We start from the raw sequence: 24,695 nt of genomic DNA, 5'->3' as shown, positions 1-24,695 counted from the left end.
CTGGTTAATTACTTTTTGAGTTTAGTTTATTATATTTACATAAAGTTTTCAATTTCCTGTTAATTACTCTTTGAGCTTAGTTATGTATTTGAATCCAGTTTCCAATTTTCCTTTAATTATCCAATGTGGTGTGTAATACCAAATTCTACTGATCCATCTGTAATGTCCTTGCAAACATGACATAAAAAATAAATTATGCTTGATTTATTATGTGGGATCATCGAAGATTATCCAGTTTTCGATTTCCCGTCAATTATTATTTAAATTATATGCATTACTCACTATGTAGAATCTTCAAAGATTATCTACGAATGGGTGTTGTTATATTAATTATTCTTAAAAATATTTGCAAATATACATAACTATTATATATTAATATTATATTGATCACTCATCCAAATTTCTTATAATGTGGAAACCTCACTCTCCAAAAAAAAAACTCGCCTTTGATAAAACCCTTCAATTCAAAATAATAGAAGTTTTATTGAAGTTTTGTGAGATTGCCTAATAAGACGAAGTTCATATATATTGAAGTTACTTGAATAGTAAGGAGTTTTCAATCATACGGAAAAATATAAGATAAACACCATTTTAAATGCAAAATTGTACTTATGGAGACATTCCCATAACATATAACCCAACTATGTTTTGAGGTCAGTTCAATGCATTTGCATCTAATTTATGATTTTTCGTTATTTATATTTTGAGGTTAGTTCAATGTAGTTGCATCCGATTTCCGATTTCTCGTTAATTATTCTTTGCGGTTAGTTCAATACATTTGCATCCAATTTCCAATTTATTATTAATTATTTCTTTGAGGTCAGTTTAATGCATTTGCATCCAGTTTCTGATTTTCTGTTAATTATTATGTGAGATTAGTTTAATGCATTTGCATCTAATTTCTGATTTTCGAGTTCTCGTTTATTATTTGATAAAGTTGCATTTGCATCTAGTTTTCGATTTCTCGTTAACTAGTGTTTGAGGTTAGTTCAATGAATTTGCATTCAGTTTTCGATTTCCCGTTATTATTTCTTGAGATTAGTTCAATGTATTTGCATCTAGTTTATTTTTTGAGATTAGTTCAGTGCAATTGCATATGGTTTCTGATTTCTCATTAATTATTCTTTAAGATTAGTTCCATGCATTTGTATCATGTTTCCAATTTACAATTAATTTTTCTTTGAGGTTAGTTCAATGGAGTTGCATCCAATTTTTGATTTCCCATTAATTAAATCTTTGAGGGTTAGTTTAATGCATTTTGCATCCAATTTCCGATTTCCCGACAATTATTTTTTTATGTTAGTTTGATGTATTTGCATCTAAATTTTGATTTCCTGTTAATTATTTTTTGAGGTCAGTTTAATACAGTTGTATCCACATTCTGATTTTCTATTAATTACTTTTTAAGATTAGTTTAATGCTTGCATTTGCATCTAGTTTCCGATTTCCAGTTAAATATTATTTGAGGTTAGTTCGATACATTTACATACATTTTTTGGTTCTCCATTAATTGTTATTTGACGTTAGTTTCATTCAGTATTATATATATTTTTAAATATTTGTCATTATTGTTGTGCCGTTATTTTTTTTTTTGTTTTCTATTATATATTTTGTGATGTTATTTTTTGAATAATTTAATTTTCCACATGTAATTTGTTTTGGTTTGGTATATAATTTATTTAAGTCCAATGTCCACTTTAACTGAATCTCGTTATTCTGCCAAATATATAATATTATAGAGTTGAAAAATTATATTATAATGTTGAAAAATTATAAATTTATAAATTTAATTGGAATATGTCATAATTATTGTGGCCAGAATTGTGATTTTTAGAATCCTTAACTATAAATAAATGTCAAAATCTCACAGTGGATGGCGCATCAAATCGAAAGGGTTTTAGGAAAATCGTTTTCGGTAGAAACTATTGTTTTTAGCAATTTAGTTTTTTGTCTCATATATTTTTTCCTGTAATTAGCTATATTGTTTAGGAAAAGTTGGAGACTTTGTGAAACTCTAGATAAGATTGTTTTTTTGTATTTAGCTATAGTGTTTAGGAAAAGTTAGAGACTCTGTGAAACTCTAAATGGGATTGTTTTTTTTATTTATATCATTTTTTTTTTATAATTAGTAATATAGTTTAGAAAAAACTGAAGTCTCTCCGAGTGCTCCAAAAAAATAGATTGGTGAGGGTATATATATATATATCGTAATTATTGTGGTCGGAATTATGATTTTTGGAATCCTTAACTATGAATAAATTTCGTATTTAGCTATAGTGTTTAGGAAAAGTTAGAGACTCTGTAAAACTCTAAATGGGATTGTTTCCTTATTTATATCATTTTTTTTTATATAATTAGTAATAGAGTTTAGAAAAAATTGGAGTCTCTCCGAGTGCTCAAAAAAATAGATTGGTGAGGGTATAGCTATAATATATATATCTAAGGAATTGGAATATGTCGTTATTATTGTGGTCGAAATTATGATTTTTGGAAGCCTTAACTATGAATAAATGTCTAAATCACACAGTGGACGATACATCAAATCGAAAGGGTTTTAAGAAAATCATATTTAGTGGAAACTATTGTTTTTAGCAATTTAGTTTTTTGTCTCATATTTTTTTTCGTAATTAGCTATATTGTTTAGGAAAAGTTGGAGACTCTGTGAAACTCTAGATGGGAACTCTATATGTGATTGTTTTCTTATTTATATCCTATTTTTTTATAATTAGTAATAGAATTTAGAAAAATTGGAGTCTCTGTTCCAAAAAATAGATTGGTGAGATATAACTATAATATATATCTAAGGATAAAGATAAATATTTGTTTTCTATTTTATCTCCTCCTTTTTCTTAATTAGTCCTAATACGTGGACACCCTAAAAACGCTTCCTCAATTGAAGAGGGTAGAACTATAATATATATAAAGATTATAAACCAAAACCGATCCAAATTGAAAACTATAAAATCAATTAAATTTTAAATTAAATCGATTAGTTTTTTATAAACAAATACATAATTAATTATAAATATTATTAAAATATCATCTTATCATTTCGGATTCATATCGGTTCGGTTTGGTTTCAAGTATGAAGAAAAAAATAAACCAAATTATCATATCCAAACTACTTTTTATCGGCTACCAATTTGTTAATGTTGATTTGCACGATAATCACTTATTACTTATATTTAGGGAGTCTATCTAGAATTATTGTTTACAAATTTACAATCTCAAAAAACAAATGGCAATTCAAATATTTTTTCGAATCAAAATGGCACTTCAATTGTGCTCCATTTCATTGAAAACCCGCACGACTTATGCTGTTGATCAACAGAGAAAATCCGAATAAAGACTAATGTCACTCACCATTATAAAGCACCATCTTTTCCTCCATTCTACATTTCTACTTAAGTTGGTTCTGTTGAGACTGCCAATGTAGTTGACGACATATGCAAGGGATTCAGAATGTACATCGTAATTAATTAATCTTGTAAATTTGTATTGGCCTCAAGTCCCCCGTCTAAAGACTGAACAACGTATTTGGTAAGGTGAACACAATATTTTCCATTGCACGTCATTTAATTTGTAATTTTAGAATATTATAATGAATTTCTCCAATCAGTAGATTAGATAATAAATTTATTCCATTAATTAATTGATAATATAAAAACAGTAGCAACAATCATCTAAAAAGAAAGTAAAATCACAATAAACCTCCAAGCTACAAACCCTAACCCTAATCTACCCACCAAACCCATAAAGAGTCCTCCCCTGCCTCTTCAAAGCATAAACAACATCCATAGCAGTAACAGTCTTCCTTCTAGCATGTTCAGTATAAGTAACAGCATCTCTAATCACATTCTCCAAGAATATCTTCAACACACCTCTGGTCTCTTCATAAATCAAACCACTAATCCTCTTCACACCCCCACGCCTTGCTAATCTTCTAATAGCTGGCTTAGTAATACCCTGAATGTTATCTCTAAGCACTTTTCTATGCCTCTTTGCTCCTCCCTTTCCTAATCCCTTTCCTCCTTTCCCTCTTCCTGACATTTTCTCTTCTTTTGTTCTTTTTCACTGTCTTGGACTTCAAGCGGTGGTATTTATAATGTTTTTGGGTCTTTCAAGATTTGAGTTACAACCGTTGGATTAGTTCTCAATCCGTGTCCGGGGTTTAGTTGGGTTTCGGTTCGTTGATTTAGAAATGGTCAAGTCTTATTGGTTGGAAAACGAAGTCATGGATCGTTTAAAATAGCCTCTCATTCGCGCTATCACCGTTGGATTAGTTGAATTGTGGTACGTTAGATTGAAATAGTGGGCTCTTATTGTTTGGAGAGTCAACTTTTGTTTTACTTGACTCGAATTTTTTATGGACTTTAATTTCAGAGTTTAGCATTTAGTGCCCGATTATTTTTTCGACTCACACCGGAAGGAGGGATATAACTGATTAATTGGGGATATATTATTAGTGACCTGATTGAATTGCATGTAAGTTCCTGAATGAAGTGAATTTCTGGCAAACAATTTCAACTTCGCATAAACAGAACAATCTTTTGCAATTCCAATCATCAAAACAAAATTCAACGTGTAACATTTTCCAGTGTTTCCATACCGCCTGCCCAGAAAATAAGATTCAATACACTTACAAATGAAAACTGAGAAATCATATAACCTTAAAAAATTTCTCAACAATATGATTTTGGATTTAATGACCGCTGCAAAGTTGTTCAGCGGATGGGACAAATAAAAGAGACGGAATCAAGAGCGTTGCTATACGCTTGGTGCATTGAGGGCCACAGCACTCGCGGGGCAGAAGCGGATACCAGACTGGGCATGTTTAGTAGCTATATCAAAGTTTCCTGCACTGACTGCTCTATCAGAGTTGAAGGATATTTGTCTTTGCAAGTGTGCGTATGCACAATATTCTACTTCATAAACCACTGTGTCTTTAGAAAATGCAGATATCGCAACCCCAACTCCTTCACCTGCAGACACAAGGGTATAAACTGAGAGAATTACAACCCCAAACATGGTCTAAACAACACAAGGAATGTGTCTTTTCAAGTGAAAAGAAACTCAAGTTAAATGAATACGTCAACAGAAATTAAGACTCACCATGAGTGACAAGCAACAGGTTTTCTGAAGGAAACTTATCTGCAAGTTCATGTATAACGCATGCATATCTAGCTCTTGCATCCAATAACGATTCCTCCCATTTTGGCATCTGAAAAACGCGAGAGTTGGTTAAATGGAACAGTAGAAAACAAGATTGCAAACCCCAAATATGGAAGCCACCACATGACTGAAAAAGGTCAGTACCTCTGGGTACAAAAGTCCAGCCGTAGTATCTACAGTTCCAGCTGGGAACTTAGCTTCAAGCTCTGGAATTTTAAAACCCCATATCCCGTCTTTGGGAGCAAAATCAGGTCTTATAGCTTCCCTACTTATGATCTCACATAAGCCAAATTCGACTGAGACCTATGAAGGGACGAAGTTCAAGTAATTGTCAGAACTCGAAACATAGTAAAAATTCTCAGAAATAGAATTAAATAAAATACTATGTACTGAACTCAATTGGAAGATATAGGGACAAAAGTGCCAAACAACATGATCACACACCAGAAATCAGAAGTTCTCCATGTAAGAAGAAAATTTACTATGGAAGCACATACTGCTATGGTCAACAAACTTAACCAACAACATCAACTCTGCCAGCTACAGAAGCAATGACGTATCAAATAAATTGGCATAATAACCAACTCTACCAAATGAATTCAGAACATTTCTTACTCCTACTACTTTAACCTACTAGAATGGTTGCCCATTAACCCACTTTCCTTGTGTGTGTGTTTTTTTTAACAAAAAAAAATTATAAGAAAATATAAGTTTCTGGATGTTCATAAAAAAGAAATGTTTAACTACAAATGCTTGGTTTAAATGTTGTGGAAACTTGAGCTCAAGCCACTTAAGGTAATTTTAGGGTTAACTCACGCAATTTCGTTTCCCTAAAATTTTAGAGTAATGAGGTAGGTATTACAGATTATGTACAAGGCCTACAGGTGAAAAAAAAGTGTTCTAATGAACAAGTGTGTGCGTGTGGGGGGGGGGGGGAGTTCTTAAAAATATTATGTCCTATTGAACATAAATGCAGTATCAAGGACAAAAGTCGGGTACTAGTTTATAGACAAAACAACAAAAGTGATTGCGGAAAAAAGTCACGTCCCCCCTCCCCTCCCCTCAAAAAAAAAAAAAAAAAACCTGACAAGGAGAGAGAGAGACTTCTATTCGCTTATCTAAAGTCTAAACTATAGATAACTACGCTGTCAGCAAATGGATGGTAAACGTAAGTGTATAGAGGGTACATTTCTCTATCACTTTAGAGTTGTGACTCCAATATTCATTCAATTTGTTGTAATACATCCAAAGATGGAATGTCAGTTGAAAACTTGGAATTTTGTCCCAAAGTTGGACTCATGGTGAAGATCTTCTTTGTTTTAACTCCTCAAACCCTTTGTTGTTTCGTTGTGTTTTGCTTTGCTTTATTGTTTTTAAATTAATATATTATCGTAAAGAAAAAAGATGCATGTCCATTGAGTGCAAAGTAGGTGGAGGTAGCCTACACAAACACGAAAAAAAAGAAGTACCAAACCTTAAAATATATACTAGTTGAATCACAGCCTACACCACATAGTATAAATCGGGAAAAAAGATATGCTCCTACCTAGCTACGTAGAAGTGGAAAGAAAGTCCTAAGAGTATTCTGTTCTAGACCTTGCAACCATGCGGGAAGGAAACTCCAATTTTATGCAAACCAAACCAAGGCTTTCATGGACAACTGGACACCAACACCTGCCTTCACCAAAACAACCAATGGTGCACCTAGATGCTAGGCGATAGTGAAGAGCCTCAGTCTAGAAGAAGCCTGGATAATCTAGGGTCATGTGCACCTCGGCAACCACATAACCGCCAAAAGGATAACTTCTTATCCCTAAAAATCATTGTTGAACAACGTTTACAGGAAGTAAAGTTTTTTTGCGGCTTCGGCAAATTTGTTTGTCTAAATGGCTGCTATTAATTGTCCCACATCCAAAAAGAAAATATTTTATCACAAATTTCGTGCTACCCCACCCAATGCTCAAAGTAGCCATCTGCAGAGTGGCAACACCCAGAGCTTAGTTATTGACTTATCGTTAAAGATTAGGCTTCATGGACACATTAGAAAGCATCATCGCCTGTTTAGTTGTTTGTGAATTAATAAAGTATAGTTCGCCATGATATTACTTGAAGGAAACAAGGGAACACAATTTAGTATTAACTGCAGGGAGCATGTCCTAAACTCCTAGGTGTTAGTCGCATAGGCTTATGACTGCAAGGTTTCCACCGGCTCCCATACTCATATCAAGATCGCCACAAGCCCACAACCAATTCTCTAACTTAATTTAATTAATAAAATAATATTTTTAGTTTTTAAGAACTTAACTTTCTTATAAATTTGGTCCCTTAAAATCATACGACAACTTGTATGCTACATAAAACTAAACTATCAAAACTTCCATTACAATTATTCCCACAACAAATCAGAATCGTCTGTTGCACCTAGACTGGAAATCATATCGTATTTATTTAATTATTTTGGCAAGCCTGTTTTTAACGATGATTCATTCCTTAACTATTCTTGATTCCGATTAGTGAAAAAAAAAAATCCTAATAACAAGGACACAACATTTGCAAATATCTTATACTTACATGGCCTATGAAGAAACAATAAAAATGGAACGATATCAATTTTGCTAACCTTGAGTTTAGACGGGTCAATGGAAATATTATCACCCGACGTCTCAACAAGAGTGTCATCGTTAACAGCACAAAGAGCCGACACAACTTCCGAAGCAGTTTGTATACACCTCGTAAAAGGCGAAACAATGACTCGATTAATCGGGAATCCCAAATTGTTTCTCAACTTCCTCCCCGTAGAAAACGCGCGTACTTTTCCCGAATCAATCAGTGGTGGGTCCCATGGTCTTTTTGCTGTAGTTGTCCATAACGGTTCCGCGTTGTCGATTCGGTCACCGTGTCTCATTACTATCACGTTCTGTACACGTGAGGAGGCGGGACTGTTGGTGGTTGGGTCCATTTTTATGTGGATCGGGATCGAGGAAAAAAAGGTGGAGGGAATGTAATGAGAGAAGAAGAGAGAGTTTTTTGGGAAAGAAGAAAAGTTCTTCAACTTGTGCGCTTTCATTGCCTGCTCACTGCCAATAAATAAAGGTTGTTATATTCTGTTTACTCACGTGAGGTGTGGCACGTGATGTTGTGGAAAAATATGATTGGAGGAAAGACAGAGGAGGAATCGGGGAAGGTGGACAGTACACTTGGTCGGGTTGGGTACTTGTCAAATGTCAACAACTCATGTACTTCAGTCTCTATATTTTTTAGTACATTGCCCACTAATTCATAAATAGCCAGGCCCACATTTGAATCTGATTTCCGTATTTTTGTTGGTCGTGGTCTATTAGTTATAAGGATCTTTCTACGGTTGTTCATGGGTCGGTTCCAGTTCGGTTTTTATTAGTTTTGGGTTTGATTTTTTTGGATTTTTTTTTTCCGTTTTCTAGCTTTACCCTCCAGAACTTAGGCCAATTAGCTTTACATCCCCCCCCCCCACAAGTTCTTTTATCTAGAGATTTACCCCCTCCAAGATCACACCACATCCAAGTCAACAGTTATCTTTTTGGTCAATACATGTAAAAAGACTTTATTGCCCTTTGTCCTTTTAATATTTTTTTAGCTTTACCCCCCTCCCCCCGAACTTAGGCCAATTAGCTTTATCCCCCCAATTCTTTCATCTAGAGATTTATCCCCCCAAAACTTAAGCCAATTAGTTTTACCCCCTCGTTTCTTTTCATAGAGGTTTAGGTTTACCCGAAGACACACAACTGACAAAGTCCATCGAAGTTTGACCATAATGTTTTTGGTCAAAACAAATGAAAAGACTCTAATACCCTTTTCTAAGTATAATTACATAAATACTTTATGATTTTGGCAAATACAAAATTAGAATTCAAATCATCTAGGACACATATCATGATCTTGTGAACTCTATCCGACGGCCATACACCATCGCTACCATCACTGTAGCATTATCTTCTCCAAGCCATACATCACTACCACATAAAAAGACTTTATTGCCCTTTCACGGTTGGTTTTCTCCTAGCATACATGTAGCTTTTAACAACCGTGAGATTAATTATGTAATTTCATAATGTTAAGGGTGTGGATGTCATTTGATAAGGATTAGTGGTAGCTGTCGGATAAAGTTCACAAAATCATGACATGTGTCCTAGATGATTTGAATTCTAATTTTGTATTTGCCAAAGTTATAGGATATTTATGTAATTATACCTATAAAAGGGCATTAGAGTATTTTCATTTGTCTTAACCAAAAACATCACTTCGGTCCAAACTTCGGTTGAAGTTAATGTGGTTGTTGTTGTGGGGGTAAACCTCTAGATGAAAGAATTAGGGGGGTAAAAAGCTAATTGGCTTAAGTTCTAGGGGGATAAAGCTAATTGGCCTAAGTTTTAGGGGGGTAAAGCTAGAAAACTATTAAAAAGGCAAAGGGCAATGAAGTTTTTTTACATACATTGACCAAAAAGATAATTGTTGACTTGGATGTGGTGTGATCTGAAAGAATTGGGGGGGGGGGGGGTAAAGCTAGAAAACTGAAAATAATTGTTTTATATATATATAGAGAAAATCCAGAACCATACCCATTAATTAATTTGGTTTCAGTTGGGGTTTCGATTTTTTCCGGGTTTTCTTTAGATATATATTATAGTTATACCTTCTTTGCTCTATTTTTCAAGGTTTCACATAGTCTCTAATCTTTTTTTTTTTGTAAACTCTAATACTAATTACAAAAAAAAAAAAATCCAAATTAGGAGTTTCCATTATCCATGAAATGGGGTCTCACAAAAACACCATTTTCCAAAAAAAATTTAAATTATAAATTTTAGCTAGATAAACCCTAGAAAACCCACGTAGAAAATAACCCCAAAGAAACAAAATTCCTATATAAGACAATTACAAGATTTCATTTTTTTTGCACTAAAAATTGTTGTTAACAAAGTTGGATAAATTATAAACGAGTTTTGAGTACCCAACTTTTAAGTTCTAACAATAATAGGTAATACGGTTACAGAAGTCAAGCAGTATGCTGGAGAGACATTCAACCCAAACAATGTTCACTATTTAAATATTAAGGCCGAGTTCAATAAGGTAGATGATCATGTTTGTGACATGGTGATTGTTCACTATCTTGATACTTATATTTTCAACAGCAATATCATGCTTTATATCCTCAATGTCAAGGGAAAATATCAATCACGTGTTTTTATATGATGACAACCAGACATGATAATAATGAAAATAATTAATGATTGTTAAGAGAAAACTATAACTTCTAAGACATGTAGACATTGCAAAACATATTAGGTAAAATACAAAACATCATTATTCTCAAATCTATAGAAGGCCAAAATCTCTTTGTAGCTAGTGTATAGACTATCCATACTAATCACATGTTACTATGTAGTGATAGTCCATAACCTATTAAAATATTAGACCAAAAAGAGAGCCATCACATAATACTCCAATAATGTTTAGATTTGCGTGACATATTAGGTAAAATACAAAACATCATTATTCTCAAATCTATAGAAGGCCAAAATCTCTTTGTAGCTAGTGTATAGACTATCCATACTAATCACATGTTACTATGTAGTGATAGTCCATAACCTATTAAAATATTAGACCAAAAAGAGAGCCATCACATAATACTCCAATAATGTTTAGATTTGCGTGTAAGATACGGTGGGGTTTTCTTTTGGATCAGTGAGAAAGGGAAGGATTTCTTGGAAGATCACTCTATCAGTGACATGAGCAAGCTAAGTAGGTGATACAACAGTATTGAACTAACTTTAAAGAATAATTAATAGGAAATCAGAAACTGGATGTGAATGCATCGATCTAAAACTAAGAATAATTGATAAGAAATCGAAAACTAAAAGCAAACACATCGAACTAAACTAAAAACACAGTTAACGCCAAATCAGAAACTGGACCCAACTGCTTGGAATTAACCTCAAAAAATAATTAATGGGAAATCAGAAACTGGATGAAAATGTATTGAACTAACCTCACAAAATAATTAATGGAAAATCATAAATTGGATGCAACTGTACTGAAATATCCTTATAGAATAATTAACGAGAAATAAAAAACTGGATGGAAATGCATTGAACTAACCTTGAAGAATAATTAACGGAAAATCAGAAAGTGGTTAAAATTGCATCGAACTAACTAAAAAAAATAATTAACGTAAAATTGAAAACTATATGCAAATGAATCGAACTAACCTCAAAGAATAATTAATGAAAAATCGGCAACAAGATGCAAATGCATTGAACTAATCTCAAAAGATAATTAACGTGAAATCGGAAACTGGATACAACTACGTTGAACTAACCTCAAAGAATAACTAATGGAAAATTATAAACTTAATGCAGTTGTATCGAACTAATCTCAAAAAATAATTAATGGGATATTAGAAATTGGACGCAACTGTATGGAACTAACAACAAATAATAATTAACGGGAGATCGAAAACTGGATGCAAATACAATGTACTAACCTAAAAAAATAATTAACGAAAAATTAGAAATTGAATAATTTTGGATGATCACACTAAGTGAATTATGTATAATATATGTATATATATTTTTTATATCAAGTTTGCAAGGAAACTACAGAAGAATCAATAGAAGTTGGTATTACACACCACCTTAAAATCTTGAATAACTATAGGAAATCACAAACTGGATGCAAATGCATCTAACTAACCTAAAAAAATAATTAACGAAAAATCAAAAAATGGATGCAACTACATTAAACAAACCTAAAATAGTGATTAACGATAAATAAAAAAACTAGGTGTAATAATTGCATTGAACTAAGGGGGTTTTTTTTTTTTTTTTTTTTAATTTAGCATTCAGAGCCTTTTAAACTTAACTTTTAAGCATTCATAGGCTCAAAACTTGTTTTTTTTAAAAGTAGTTTAAGCATTCAACACCAAAGTTTCTCCTAAATGTTGAATTCTAATACTTGAAACGAGGAAGTCCCTTCTTGCCTTTTCTTAAGAACCCATCTACTTTCTTACCTTGACCTTTATGGCTTCAAAATAGGTTCTTCAAAATTTGATGTTGGCGTCACGGGTTTTTTCATTTTTTTGGGTGAATGATATCCACTTTGTTAAAAATAGAATTACATATATATTTTATGAAAGTAAACAAAATATGAAAATAAACCGTTAAAATATATTTGTGAAAGCATATTTTAAATAAATTTATTTATCATTTCTTTTCTTCGATAATCCATCTCCCCTCCTCAAATATAATACATATTTTGTTTTACAAGAAATCAAGTTAGTGTTTAAAATAGATAGCATGAGTAAAATTGTCCGAATGATTTATATTCAGCCTTCAGAGCCAGGTTATTCTAACAGAAAACAAAAATGTTTTTCAGAATTCAGCAATCAATATTTAGCATTCAGAGGATGGGCTATTTAGCATCCATCATTTAGAATTCAGCAATCAACATTTAGCATTCAGAGGATGTGCCATTTAGCATCCATCATTCAAAGCATTAGGAGAGGCGAGGAAAAACAAAGCGACCCTAACTTCAAAAAATAACTAATGGGAAATTAGAAACTCGATGTGAATGCATCAATTTAATCTCAAAGAATAATTAAAGAAAAATAAAAAATTGTATGCAAATGCATCAAACTAACTTCAAAGCATAATTAACTGAAAATTAGAAACTATACGCAATTGCATGGAACTAACCTCAATGAATAATTAAGAGAAAATCGAAAACTAGATGCAAATGCACGAACTAACCTCAAAGAATATTTAACGGGGAATTAGAAACTAGATGCAAAATGAATTGAACTATCCTAAAGAATAACTAACTTGGGAATTGGCAACATGATGCAAATGCATTAAACTGACCTCAAAGAATAATTAACTTGAAATCTGAAACATGATGGAAATGTAATGAACTAACCTTAAAGAATAATTAACTGGAAATCGAAAAATGATTTTTTTTTTATGATCCAACATAGTGAATCATGTACTTGTATTATATTTTTTTAAGCCATGTTTACAAGGAAACAACATAAGGATTAATAGAATACCACCTTGAATTACTAATGGGAAATCCAAAACTGAATGCGATTGCATCCAACTAACCTCTAAAAGTAATTAACGGAAAATCAGTAACTGAATGCAAATGCATTGAATAAACCTCAAAGAGTAATTAACGATTTTTTTTTTTTTTTTTTTGTTAAAGATAATTGTATTGATTAAGAAAATGTTACAAGTTTCAAAAAAGAGTTAAAGTTAATATAAGTATCATGTCTTCATTTCGACTGATTGTTAATTTACAAATCTATAGAATGTAGGTCATATTAAAGTTTTCTATCATGTATAGAAAATTAGGAGTACCGACCCACCATTTGTTTCCCCCTTTGCTAAGGTGACAACAGTTTTAGAGCAAATGTCTGCTCCAAAGTTTACCTCTCGTCATGTGCTGGTTGTTATTAAATGACTTCATTGCACCAGTAGAATCAGACTCCACCCATATATGCTTCCATCCCAATTCCATTACCTTCCTAATGCATCCGGCCAACTAACCTCTAAAAGTAATTAATAGGAAATCAGAAAATGGATGCAACTGCATTAAACTAACCTCAAAGAATAATTAATGGAAAATCAAAAACTGAATGCAAATGCATGGCACTAACCTAAAAATATTATTAACAACAAATTGAAAACTAGATGAAATTGCATTTATCTAATTTTAAAAGATAATTAATGGAAAATTAGAAATTGGATGCAAATGCATTGAACTAACATCAAAGAATAACTAACGAAAAATCATAAACAGGATGTGAATGCATCAATCTAACCTCAAAGAATAATTAACTGGAAATCATAAACTGAATGTAAATGCATGAAAGTAACCTAAAATAATGATTAATGGTAAATTGGAAACTGGTTGTAACTGCATTTAACTAATTTCAAAAGATAATTAACAAGAAATTGGAAAATTGTATGCAAATGCATTGAACTAACTTCAAAGAAAAAAAAACTAATGGGAAATCAGAAACTAGATGTGAATTTATCGATCTAACCTAAAAAAATGATTAAAGGGAAATCAGAAATTGGTAATAAATGCATCAAACTAACCTCAAAGCATAATTAACGAGACATCGGAAATTGGACGCAACTGCATGAAACTAACCTCAAAGAATAATTAATGGGAAATTAGAAACTGGGTGTAAATGCATTGTACTAACTTCAAAAAATAATTAACAAGAAATCGAAAACTGGAGGCAAATGCATCAGACTAACCTCAAAGAATAATTAACGGGAAATCAGAAACTTGATGCAATTGCATCGAACTAACCTCAAAGCATAATTAACAGAAAATTGGAAACTAGACGCAACTGCATGGAACTATGATGATAAAATACAAGAATTTTACGGAATATTCGCAAGTTTACATGCAACCAAACTCGAGGATGAGCTTCTTTCAAGCCAGGGAGTATGATGCATGGGCATAAGAACTTTTAATTATATTATTAGTAGTCTTATATATTGAATTAGTAGAGTTTCTTATTTGTTATAGATCTAGGTTAATTAGTAAGACTTCTAAATAGAATTAGAAACATTGGTTATTATATAAAGACAACTAGGCCTTTATCGTTAGATGGTTGTTATTGAATATTTATTCTAAAGGAATTGTTCTTCATGATTGAATGTTTATTCTAACCTCAAATAATATAATTAACAGATAATCGAAAACTTGATGCAAATGAAATGAACTAACCTTAAAAAATATTTAGAGGAAAATCATACACTAAATGCAAATTGATCGAACTATCCCCAAAGAATAATTAATGGAAAATTGGCAATAAGATATAAATGCATCGAACTTATCTCAAGGAATAAATAACGGGAGTTCGAAAACTGGATGCAAATGCATCGAACTAACCTTAAACATAGTTGTATCATATATACAGGGCCGTTCCTGAGTTTTCAATGGCCCTGTGCAAACGACGAAATGTGGCCCTTTTTCAGTCTTCCATCAACACAAATTGGATCATCGAAATATTTTCCTTCTCGCATTTTTTGCTGTAAAATCATCAATGAAGCTTTCAAAGTTAATTTTATTTAAAAATTTATTTTCAATAGATATTAACGCTAGCCCATTTAGACTTTCTTGTGACATAGTCGATCTAAGGTATGATTTCAATAATTTTAATTTTAAAAAACTTCTTTCTGCATACGCGACAGTAATGGGAACAATCAACAAAATTCTATAAGCTATGAATGCATTAGGAAAACAATTATGTCATTTCAAGAAATCAAGTTAGGTGAATAATATTAGACTAGATTACTTTGGAATTAAATTGAATTATTGAAATAATATTTAAGAAAAGGAAAAATTGATTTTAATCTCTAACTTACTAGCTTGAAAAATAATCAAAATTTAGATGAATAAGTAATTGAGATTGATCGAAGTGAAAATTAATACAAATCCACAATTGTAAAGAAAGAAATTATTGAGAATGAGAGGATACTAGATGGTCATAAGGTGAATGAGGGGTTTTTTTTTTACTAATTCTTTTTGTATTTAAGTAATTGAGGACAACTCAAGCAATTAATTGAAGTGATTTTCCAAAAGAAAACGTTATTAATTAGGAAGAGAGAGATCTAGTCATTGAGAAGATCTCCTCATCTATTATATCTATTGTTATTTTCTTTTTTTATGAACATAATTGATGAGAAAAGAGAATATGAGAGAATCGACTGTTTACTGTGAAATTTTCAGTTTTTTGGGTTTTTCATCGGTTTGGACTTTTGATTTGCGAAATAATTTTTTTCCACTAAAACTATATTTTTGGGCCTTATATATTGGGGCCCTGTGCGGTCGCCCACATGGCACCTGCTCAGGGCCGGGCCTGCATATATAATAGGAATGTCTTGACAAATATAATTTTGTATTTAAAATAATGTTTATCGTAATGTTTTGCTATTCAATCAGCGTCAATGTGATCTTTGCCTCCTTGGCATTCTCCCAAAATAACAACAAAAAAAGAGAAAGAGTTTTATCAAGAGTGAGTTCTTTATTTTTATTGAAAGTGGGATTTTCACATTGCAAGAAATTTGGATGAGTGGTCAATATAATATTCATATCTTATAGTTATGCATAACTGCTAATATTTTTATAACGACACCCGTTCGTAGGACGGGTTCGAAAGCTAGTATATTATTATTACTAAAATTACGTTTTTAATTGCGTAACCGATATAAAAGTTTGTTTTTAGTGCGACAATACCACTTGTAATGGTCCTAAATTCAATAATTTTTTAAAGTATTCTAAAAATTTTAAATACATCTCATAAATTGTACGTATGCATGTATTAACTTACATTTCAAATTGAACACGTGTATATTATATTATACGTACATAGTACATACATACTAACATACGTAATATATAAATATATATCACACACTAAATTTTAACATGTAAAATAAGTACATGTACTACAATTATTAGCATATGCATACATTCATTATTATATGTATATAGATGTATATACACGTGTAATATATCAAGCGTGTGCAGTTATATAAATATTATCATGTACACATTTATTCGTTAATATATATAATATATGAATTAATTCATAGTATACGTGCGTGTAGTTGTTGACATTATTATTAGTATTTATAATACACGTGTTCAATGTAATGTCACAAAACATATATGCATTTAATAACATACATTCATTATTATATATATTTAGTAGAATTTTACACCTAAAAAATACTATATATTATAATGTTTGGGTTTGCATTTATTTATTAGTGTAATATAATAAAACTTTATATATCAAAATCACAATTATCGGTTCCAATTCCGGTTCGAGTACCTACCAGTTTTTTACTATTCGGTTATAATGGATTTGGTTTTTTATCAGTTCGGTTCTTAAAAACCAACTTTTAATGAGTCTAACATTTTAAGACCCATAACCGTTATAAATAGTTTCGGTTCGATTCGGTTTCCAGTAATCGGATATTCGGATACCCATGCACACCGCTAGATGTTTGATATTTCTACTGTCTTGCCCAAATCATTTGATATTTCATACTTGAGTCATTATTGAGTGTTTGTGGAGTCCACCAAAAGTACACATATAGAAGTGGGCCTACATTTGAATCCAATTTCCACGATACTTTTGTCTGTCGTGGTCCATACGTTATAAGGATGTTTCTACTTTCTACTGCCTTGCCCAAGTCATTTGATACTTCGTACTTGAGTGATTGAGTATTTCTAGAGTTTACCAAAAGTACACATATAAAGTGGCTAGTCTCTTTCCAAGGTAGCACCATTCTTGAAAAATAGATATGTCATTCATAATGGAGAGCCACATCAGCAATTTTTTTAAAAAAGTCTCTACTTACCAATTTAACTTTATTATTGGTATATTTAGTAATTTACAAAAAAAATGTTTTGGTCTTTTCGCATTTTATGGAATAAAGAAACCAAAGACATTTCGAGTCGGCAAGATACTTGCACTCCTTGATAAAATGGCTGAACAGGATGTTGTTTATTGGACTGCATTGATTGCTGGGGTTGTTTATGAAGGGAGTGGGATTGAGGGTGTTAGTTTGTATTGCATTAAATTTGTAATGTAGTTCTATCTATTATAATAAAACACAATGGCAAGACAAAGAGAGATCGGGATCGCGTGGGGATCTGAGTTAGATTGGGGCAGATGTACGATCTAGAACATTTTGAAACTCCTATTCAATGCCATTTAAAAGTATTAATGACATTTATTAAGTGCTTTTAAGGATTGTATTAAAAAAAAGTTAATCAATTACTAAAAAAATATAGCTATATTAATAGTTATATTTAAATTTCTACACCATTTAAGAAATTTTGAAACGTCCATTTCCACCATAATACAATGGAATTTTTTTGGGTGGATGAATTGAATTGCTTTTGAAATCTAAAAGTTTTCTCTCAAACAATATATTTTGAACCCTCAATGCTCTCCATCTAATTACTATGGTCAGTTGGTGAGGTCAAGTTTAAAGCCCCAAAATTGTTCATCTCTCCCACTGCCTTCTCCAAAAATGGGTGGCCAAGATTGTATTAGGATTTAGGCCTAAGATATGATGGAGGATTCAAGTGAGATGAATGGCTTGGGCTTGGGCTTGGATAAGAGTAAAACATGTATTTTAGAAAAGAAACCCCGACGCCCAATTTTAAAGACCCGCGAACTTCTTGGGCAATTAAACTCTCTTTGCCGTAACTCCCTCTCTAATCTCTATTAACTTCTTCTTTATTGACTTGAAAACTGAAAAACCTCTAATGGAGTCTCTTAACTCTCCCACTATAAATATAAGCCTCTACACAATCACTCTCATGTTTAGTGAGATATTCCATCTGTTCTTGATTTCCAAAAAGTTACTTGCTGTAACCATCTCATGAAAGGTCTTCAAAAGGTACGAATTGCGAAAGTATTCCCTAAATTTAAGTAGTTCAATATTATGGGATTTGATATAATTATTGTGATTTTGTTTTATTTTCGTCCAAATTTCATAATTTCTTTGGTACATAGCTCCTTCTAAATTCTAATAAGTTTCAAGATAGTACATAACTATAAATGTGAAAACTGTTTTTCGGTGTACACGTTTCCATGATTGGTCATTTTTATATTTTTTGTTGTTCCAATTAAGTAGGAATTTCATTATTCCCTTTACCGAACAATTTCAGTTCTAATGGAGGAAAGGAGAGTTACATCAGGGAAGTCCTTGGATTGTACATCGAAGATTAAATCACTGTGGCAATTTCTCACCTCTGTCCATTGCTTTTGGTATGCGTAGTGATGTTCTGGAAGAAACATAAGACTTTATGTTTGCACACGATTTTCAGGGGAACTGGTGTGAGATAGATTTGGGTATTTTTGTTCCTACATTGCACATAACTTTTGGGCCGACATTTAAATATATTTTTTTGGGGTGCGTATTGGTTGTGATTCATGTGATTTTTATTATTTTTGTGGTTTGTGGGCCGAATGCCAAATATTTTTTCTTCCACTCTGCCATAATTTGATGTAGCACTACGGAGAAAGAAATATGCTAAGAGAAGTTACCTAAATAGCTAGACAGGGAAAGATAAGAAGCGACAAGAAGTAAAAAGAGACATAAATGTATGTTTAATTAGGAACAAAATTGGTAGAAAAAACACAAGAAATCAGTGGCCTTTTCGAGGTTTGGTTGGAACTAGAAACTTAAGGAAAGAAAGAGTAAGGTAGAGAGACATGAGAGATGGGCTAATTAGTTTGTGTTGAATACTAACACTTGTGCTTTCTCTCTTCTTGATTTGCAATCATTGTGGGTTAGCACTATGGTGTCTTTGAGTCCTTCCTTTGCTTTGATTAGTATCTATTTGATGAAATTGATCTTCAATTATTTATACAGACTTTGTGCAATCTGGACTATGATTCATCCTTTTATTACATGTCTTTCTAAAATATTATATATGGACAATTTTTCAAGCAACGACTCCGATGAAATATGCATCAATTTAGTTGCCTAACTAACTACTCTAACCAATTCTCTCTGTTTTTGATATAAAAGTGTGTACTTTACTAATTGTATTTTTTCCATTTTTTTTGTCGTATTATGCTATTTATTTTAGTACAAGTGCTACATTGTGTAGAAACTATTGATAAGCTTAAGAGGCCATCCATTGTTGGTCAACTTATACTCTGGCAGAACCATGCATTTGTGGACTGGATCTTAACACGTTGGGATTGAGTACAGTCAACATGTGTAGAAGGTGGACCACCTGAGGTCACACTAGAAACTTCCATGGGTCCATTCACTATCGAGTTGTACTACAAACATGCTCCAAGAACTTGTAGAAACTTCATTGAGCTATCTCGAAGAGGTTATTACGACAATGTCAAATTCCACATTCATTGAGGATTTTTTGTTGTGCAAGGTGGAGATCCCTCTTTGGTACAAGTCGTGGTGGTGAATCAATATATGGTTAGAAATTTGAAGATGAGATAAAACCCGAGTTGAAACATACTGGTGCTGGTATTCTCTCCATGGCAAATAATTTATATCCACCCAGGTTTGATATTAAACAGAGTTTTTGTTGTATTGTTTTGCCATATCAATTTTGAATATGTAGTTTGCGATTTTGTTCCTATCGTTTGTCGAGGTATCTCGCTTACATCACATGAAATTTTATTAGACCGTGCATGTTTGAATTTATCTATTAAGAATATCTTTATCATCATTGTTCAAATAGTGATAGTGACGACTTATTTTACATCACTATCCATAAGTAATTATTTGATCTAGCTAAAAAAATTAGTACATGCTAATTTTCAGAGTAGTTATGAATGTTGATGGTGTAGGTGACTGAGTAGAAGACAATATGAATTGGGAATGAGTTTATAGTGTTAGCTTGAAAAGTAGCATTATCAAGGATAATAAATTCAAAACACACGTTACAAGCCCTTGCATAGTTACTAAACCACTAATTTTTCTGTTTCTTTTATTTTTTCTTTTTTTGAAAGGACTAAACTTCGGTAGATTTTTAATGTTTAGTTGGCATGAATTGGACTATATACTTTCGTTTCTTACTGTACTTTATTTGAGTTGAAGCACGTCTTATCCCACTTCATCAGTTCTCATGGATCTCAGATTTCTTTGGGGTGAAGTGTCATACTTGCTCATTTTAAGTTACGGTTTCTTAATTATGTTTTTTTTTTTTTTTTATTTTTGTAGTATTTTTCTAAACTTTGGTTTTTTCTAAACAAGGTATACTACTCATGAAAAAATTACATACTATATAGCCTTTACTTTACCAAAAGATTTGGAAAAAAAGCAAAAGTGAAAGATGACATTAATTTTAGATGTTCCTCCTTAATTTATTGCTTTGACTTCATATATTTAGGAAAGAGTCGTGAAAGAACACAAAACACAAGAAGTTGGTTGAGTGAGCCTTAAAACGAGACAAGAAGCATTGTAAGAAAACATAGGCTTCTAGGTTTTATTTTATTCCATAGAAATGGTATGGGCATCTTATTTCTAATTTTAATTGTTCAATCACACGTAGACTCAAAGTCTTGCAACCGGCAGTTGTTTGATCCTTACATAGACTTTGTTATGTTTCATATTTATTTTTCTTTTCCAGTATGCTTAAGACTATACTTTCCATGGTTTGTCGTGTTGTTTCTACATGGGTTAGATTTTCTTAATTATATCTGTTTGCAAAATAGTATGGTTTGAACTAAAAAAACTATGTCACACGTAGACTCAAAGTCTTGCAACCGGCAGTTGTTTGATCCTTACATAGACTTTGTTATGTTTCATATTTATTTTTCTTTTCCAGTATGCTTAAGACTATACTTTCCATGGTTTGTCGTGTTGTTGTTTCTACATGGGTCGAGATTTTTCTTAATATATATCTGTTTGCAAAATAGTATGGTTTGAACTAAAAAAACTATGCCCTTTGGGTTGCCATAGTATATAGTGGTCGTGTTTGCATACTGAATTGTATATTCATGAGAGGCAAATTGGTAGTTGAAAAGGTTGGCAAACATACAAGCGATACTACCTAAGCGGAGGCGGGCAACATAAAGCATGGGGTGGTAACCTTAAAACAATAATAGCTTAAGCGGGGTGAGCAGGAAGATAATAAGAGAGGATTATTGTTGTACAAGGGATACTCGATCTCATCTCCTAATAATTGTAGTGGCCATTATTTCATGTTTGAACCGGTTGGTCTCCGTAGGCAAATTGTTATCAAAAACACAATTTGGGGAGCCTAGAGCACCGGGCATTCCCTTTCACCTGATAATATTGGATAGAAATACTCCTGTTCCTTATCTCAATATGTTATTTTCTAATATACATATAGATTAGTGGGGTTGAGGCATTTGGGTGTCATTTATATTAGTTTGTTTATGCGGTTCATATATGGTTGAAGAATGAATTTGTTTATTCATAATATGACCAATTTTGTACTTCGTGTTTTTGTGGTTTAACATTTTTTTTTGTGTGGATGTTCATTCTAAACTTTTGTTGAATCTTATACTTTCAGGTCCACATCTTTAAGAATAATAGTTTATGTATGTGCTTAAGATTACAATCGTCAAGTGTTCATGCATTGAGTGCTGACATACCGTGTCTGGTCGAGGTTAGCACCAACCTATTATTGATGAATAGGGTTATGATCCTAAATTAATTGCAAATGTTTTGACTTTGTTTTTATATAGCATGTATCCAAGAAAATGGTAGGAAGTACTTTTGTTTTCTTTGTCAGCACGTTTTCAATTTTAATTGCATTGAGGGTCATCATATAAGCATAATAGTTTACCCTGATTTAGTTTACCCTGATTTAGTTAGAATTTGTTCGTGGAAGAAGTAGTGGCTAGCATGGTAGGTGTTAATGATTCTTGCTAGGGTTTTTTGAGTAGTAGAATATTATATGGACCAGACGTATATAAGAAGCTAGCAATGGCAACATGTCTATAAAACCAATTTTTGGTTTGGGAATGATTTGTGTGTATTCATTGTAGTCACTCTTCACTATTTGAAGTCAGACTTTTTATTTTCCCTTTTTTTTACAGGTATGTTTGTGACTTCCACAATAGTGGTTTCCAAGATAAAGGTCATTTTCTTTTCTTTATAGATTTTGAAATGGAATGAATGTTTTTTTTATCGTATATGCTAACTAATTTGTTGAAAGGATTTCATTTTTGTGTTGTTGTCGTTACTCATCCTCCATTGTTGGATTAAATGGTTTCATGAGTGGTGTCATGTAGAACCAAAACTTTTGGAAGGTAAGCGTAAATAGATTTTCACAATCCCCATACCTAATTTGGGACTAAATGTACACATATGCATCTCTTTTTCACAATACAATAAGAATCCCTAGGACTCTTCTCAAGAAAGCGGGGAAAAAAATCTATGAATTATAGAATTCTTATGGTATTTGAAATCGATACAATTTTCGAATCAACTGGGAACCAAAAAACAGTTATTGTAGTGCAGACTTTTTTGAGATTTGACTAAGTTGATGGCTAGATTTGTTTTATAAGTACTTTCAAATAGTGGAAATTTCACTAAGCTGAGTCGACTTGATCGAGCTTAAAGTCGAGCGATGTTAAATTGCTCTTTTTTTCCCGATAATCCTAGATGAGAAATTTAGCCTCCTAAAGTCTAACATTACTCTTTTTCACAGGACTGCAACACCTAGCTAATGCATATATTGGAATGGGTATTCACCCAGTTGCATCAAACACGTCTCAATCAAGAATGCCCAAGAGAAATTAGTATAAGGTGTTTGCATTGGCTTGACAACAAGGTACCACCAACCTTATAGTCCATCGAATACAAGTGGATTGTGGAAATTGATGAACCTCCCAAAATGAATTTAGAAGTATAAGTAAAAGTTGGCATTTTTTGAAAGATCATCACTGAAGCTTGACCTTATGGGTGGTTGACCCTTAAATGGGTTTAACTTAATGCATATTTGGTTAATATTGTATTGTTGTGTATTTTATTTCATCAAAGTTTTTACTTTTTATCTGTACAAAAAGAGTAGACACATCTTTAATGAAGTTTATTGAAGGTGATATTTGGTGGGAGTCATAGTTGTACAAGTTGCATTGCTTGCAAATTGTAAGCATTAAGTAGCTTCTTAACTATATATTGTGTCTTTGTATGCAATATATTTAATTAAAGAGGTCTATTTTGCAAAATACATATACCATTGTCAAGTTTCTAGACATATTCCATGATTTAAAAAACTATACCAATAAACATGGCCACTAGAAATGTAGATCAATTGGATATAATAACATCATTAACAATTAACTATATTTTTTTTTAAAAAAAAATCCTACTAAAGTATCTAAATAAAAATATGTACTGTGTTGACCATAAGAGCTCATATTAATATAATTAAAAATTATTCAATTAAGTCAAAAACTGCAACTACACATGTTAAAGTTGACATGTCTTATAGGAATATATGTTTTTTTTGGTGAACATTAAACAAATTATATTGAGTAATTATATATATTAACTTTGTTTTTTTAAGAAACCTAAAGACAACCGTGCTGAAGGCACGGGTTATACCTAGTATATAATATAGGAAAATTGTTTTGTGTTCGGGTTATAAATTTTCAATAAGAAGTGGATTGATGGCGATTTGATACCCATTCCAAAACCAATGAGCACTCTATCAAGCTTTGTTTGCCAACTTATTACTAAAAGCTTCTCATAGCACTACTACAGAAAAACTCATATACCACTCACAGTGGTAATAAGCCTTTAGCCACTGTTTTCATACCGTGGTAACAACCACCGTGACAAATACTTTTAGCAAAACCGTGGGGAAAAGTAACTCTTATATACCACGGTTTTGACTAAAACTGTGGTATTAGGATTTCCAAACTGTGGTTAATAGTTTGAACAGTATGCAATATTCGATGTGAATCGTGGGGAATAGTGATGTTAAATATGACGGTT

At 32.1% G+C, this 24,695-nt stretch overlaps 2 protein-coding genes and 1 long non-coding RNA gene across 3 annotated transcripts; 1 reads left to right on the top strand and 2 right to left on the bottom strand.

Annotated features, from left to right (window-relative positions):
* Positions 1 to 3,623: 3,623 nt before the first annotated feature.
* On the bottom strand, positions 3,624 to 4,090 carry LOC147494364 (histone H4). Its single transcript, XM_086568639.1, has one exon. It carries the CDS (start codon positions 4,048 to 4,050, stop codon positions 3,739 to 3,741), a length of 312 nt encoding a protein of 103 aa, XP_086424765.1. The 5' UTR covers positions 4,051 to 4,090; the 3' UTR covers positions 3,624 to 3,738.
* Positions 4,091 to 4,528: 438 nt separating this feature from the next.
* On the bottom strand, positions 4,529 to 8,250 carry LOC147494363 (uncharacterized). Its single transcript, XM_086568638.1, has 4 exons — positions 7,793 to 8,250; positions 5,317 to 5,475; positions 5,113 to 5,221; positions 4,529 to 4,982 (listed from the first exon to the last, which is right to left on the bottom strand). Exons 1-4 carry the CDS (start codon positions 8,237 to 8,239, stop codon positions 4,768 to 4,770), a joined length of 930 nt encoding a protein of 309 aa, XP_086424764.1. The 5' UTR covers positions 8,240 to 8,250; the 3' UTR covers positions 4,529 to 4,767.
* An 11,916-nt stretch (positions 8,251 to 20,166) lies between these two features.
* On the top strand, positions 20,167 to 23,658 carry LOC147494362 (uncharacterized). The gene is made up of 4 exons (XR_015199044.1): positions 20,167 to 20,280; positions 22,261 to 22,356; positions 22,790 to 22,830; positions 23,404 to 23,658. It is a non-coding gene; the product is annotated as an uncharacterized LOC147494362 (long non-coding RNA).
* Positions 23,659 to 24,695: the final 1,037 nt, after the last annotated feature.

This window comes from Coptis chinensis, chromosome 6 (genome assembly GCF_015680905.1).
Source record: "Coptis chinensis isolate HL-2020 chromosome 6, ASM1568090v1, whole genome shotgun sequence".
In the NCBI taxonomy this organism is placed as follows: Eukaryota; Viridiplantae; Streptophyta; class Magnoliopsida; order Ranunculales; family Ranunculaceae; genus Coptis; species Coptis chinensis.
This window is presented reverse-complemented; position numbering and strand designations above follow the sequence as displayed.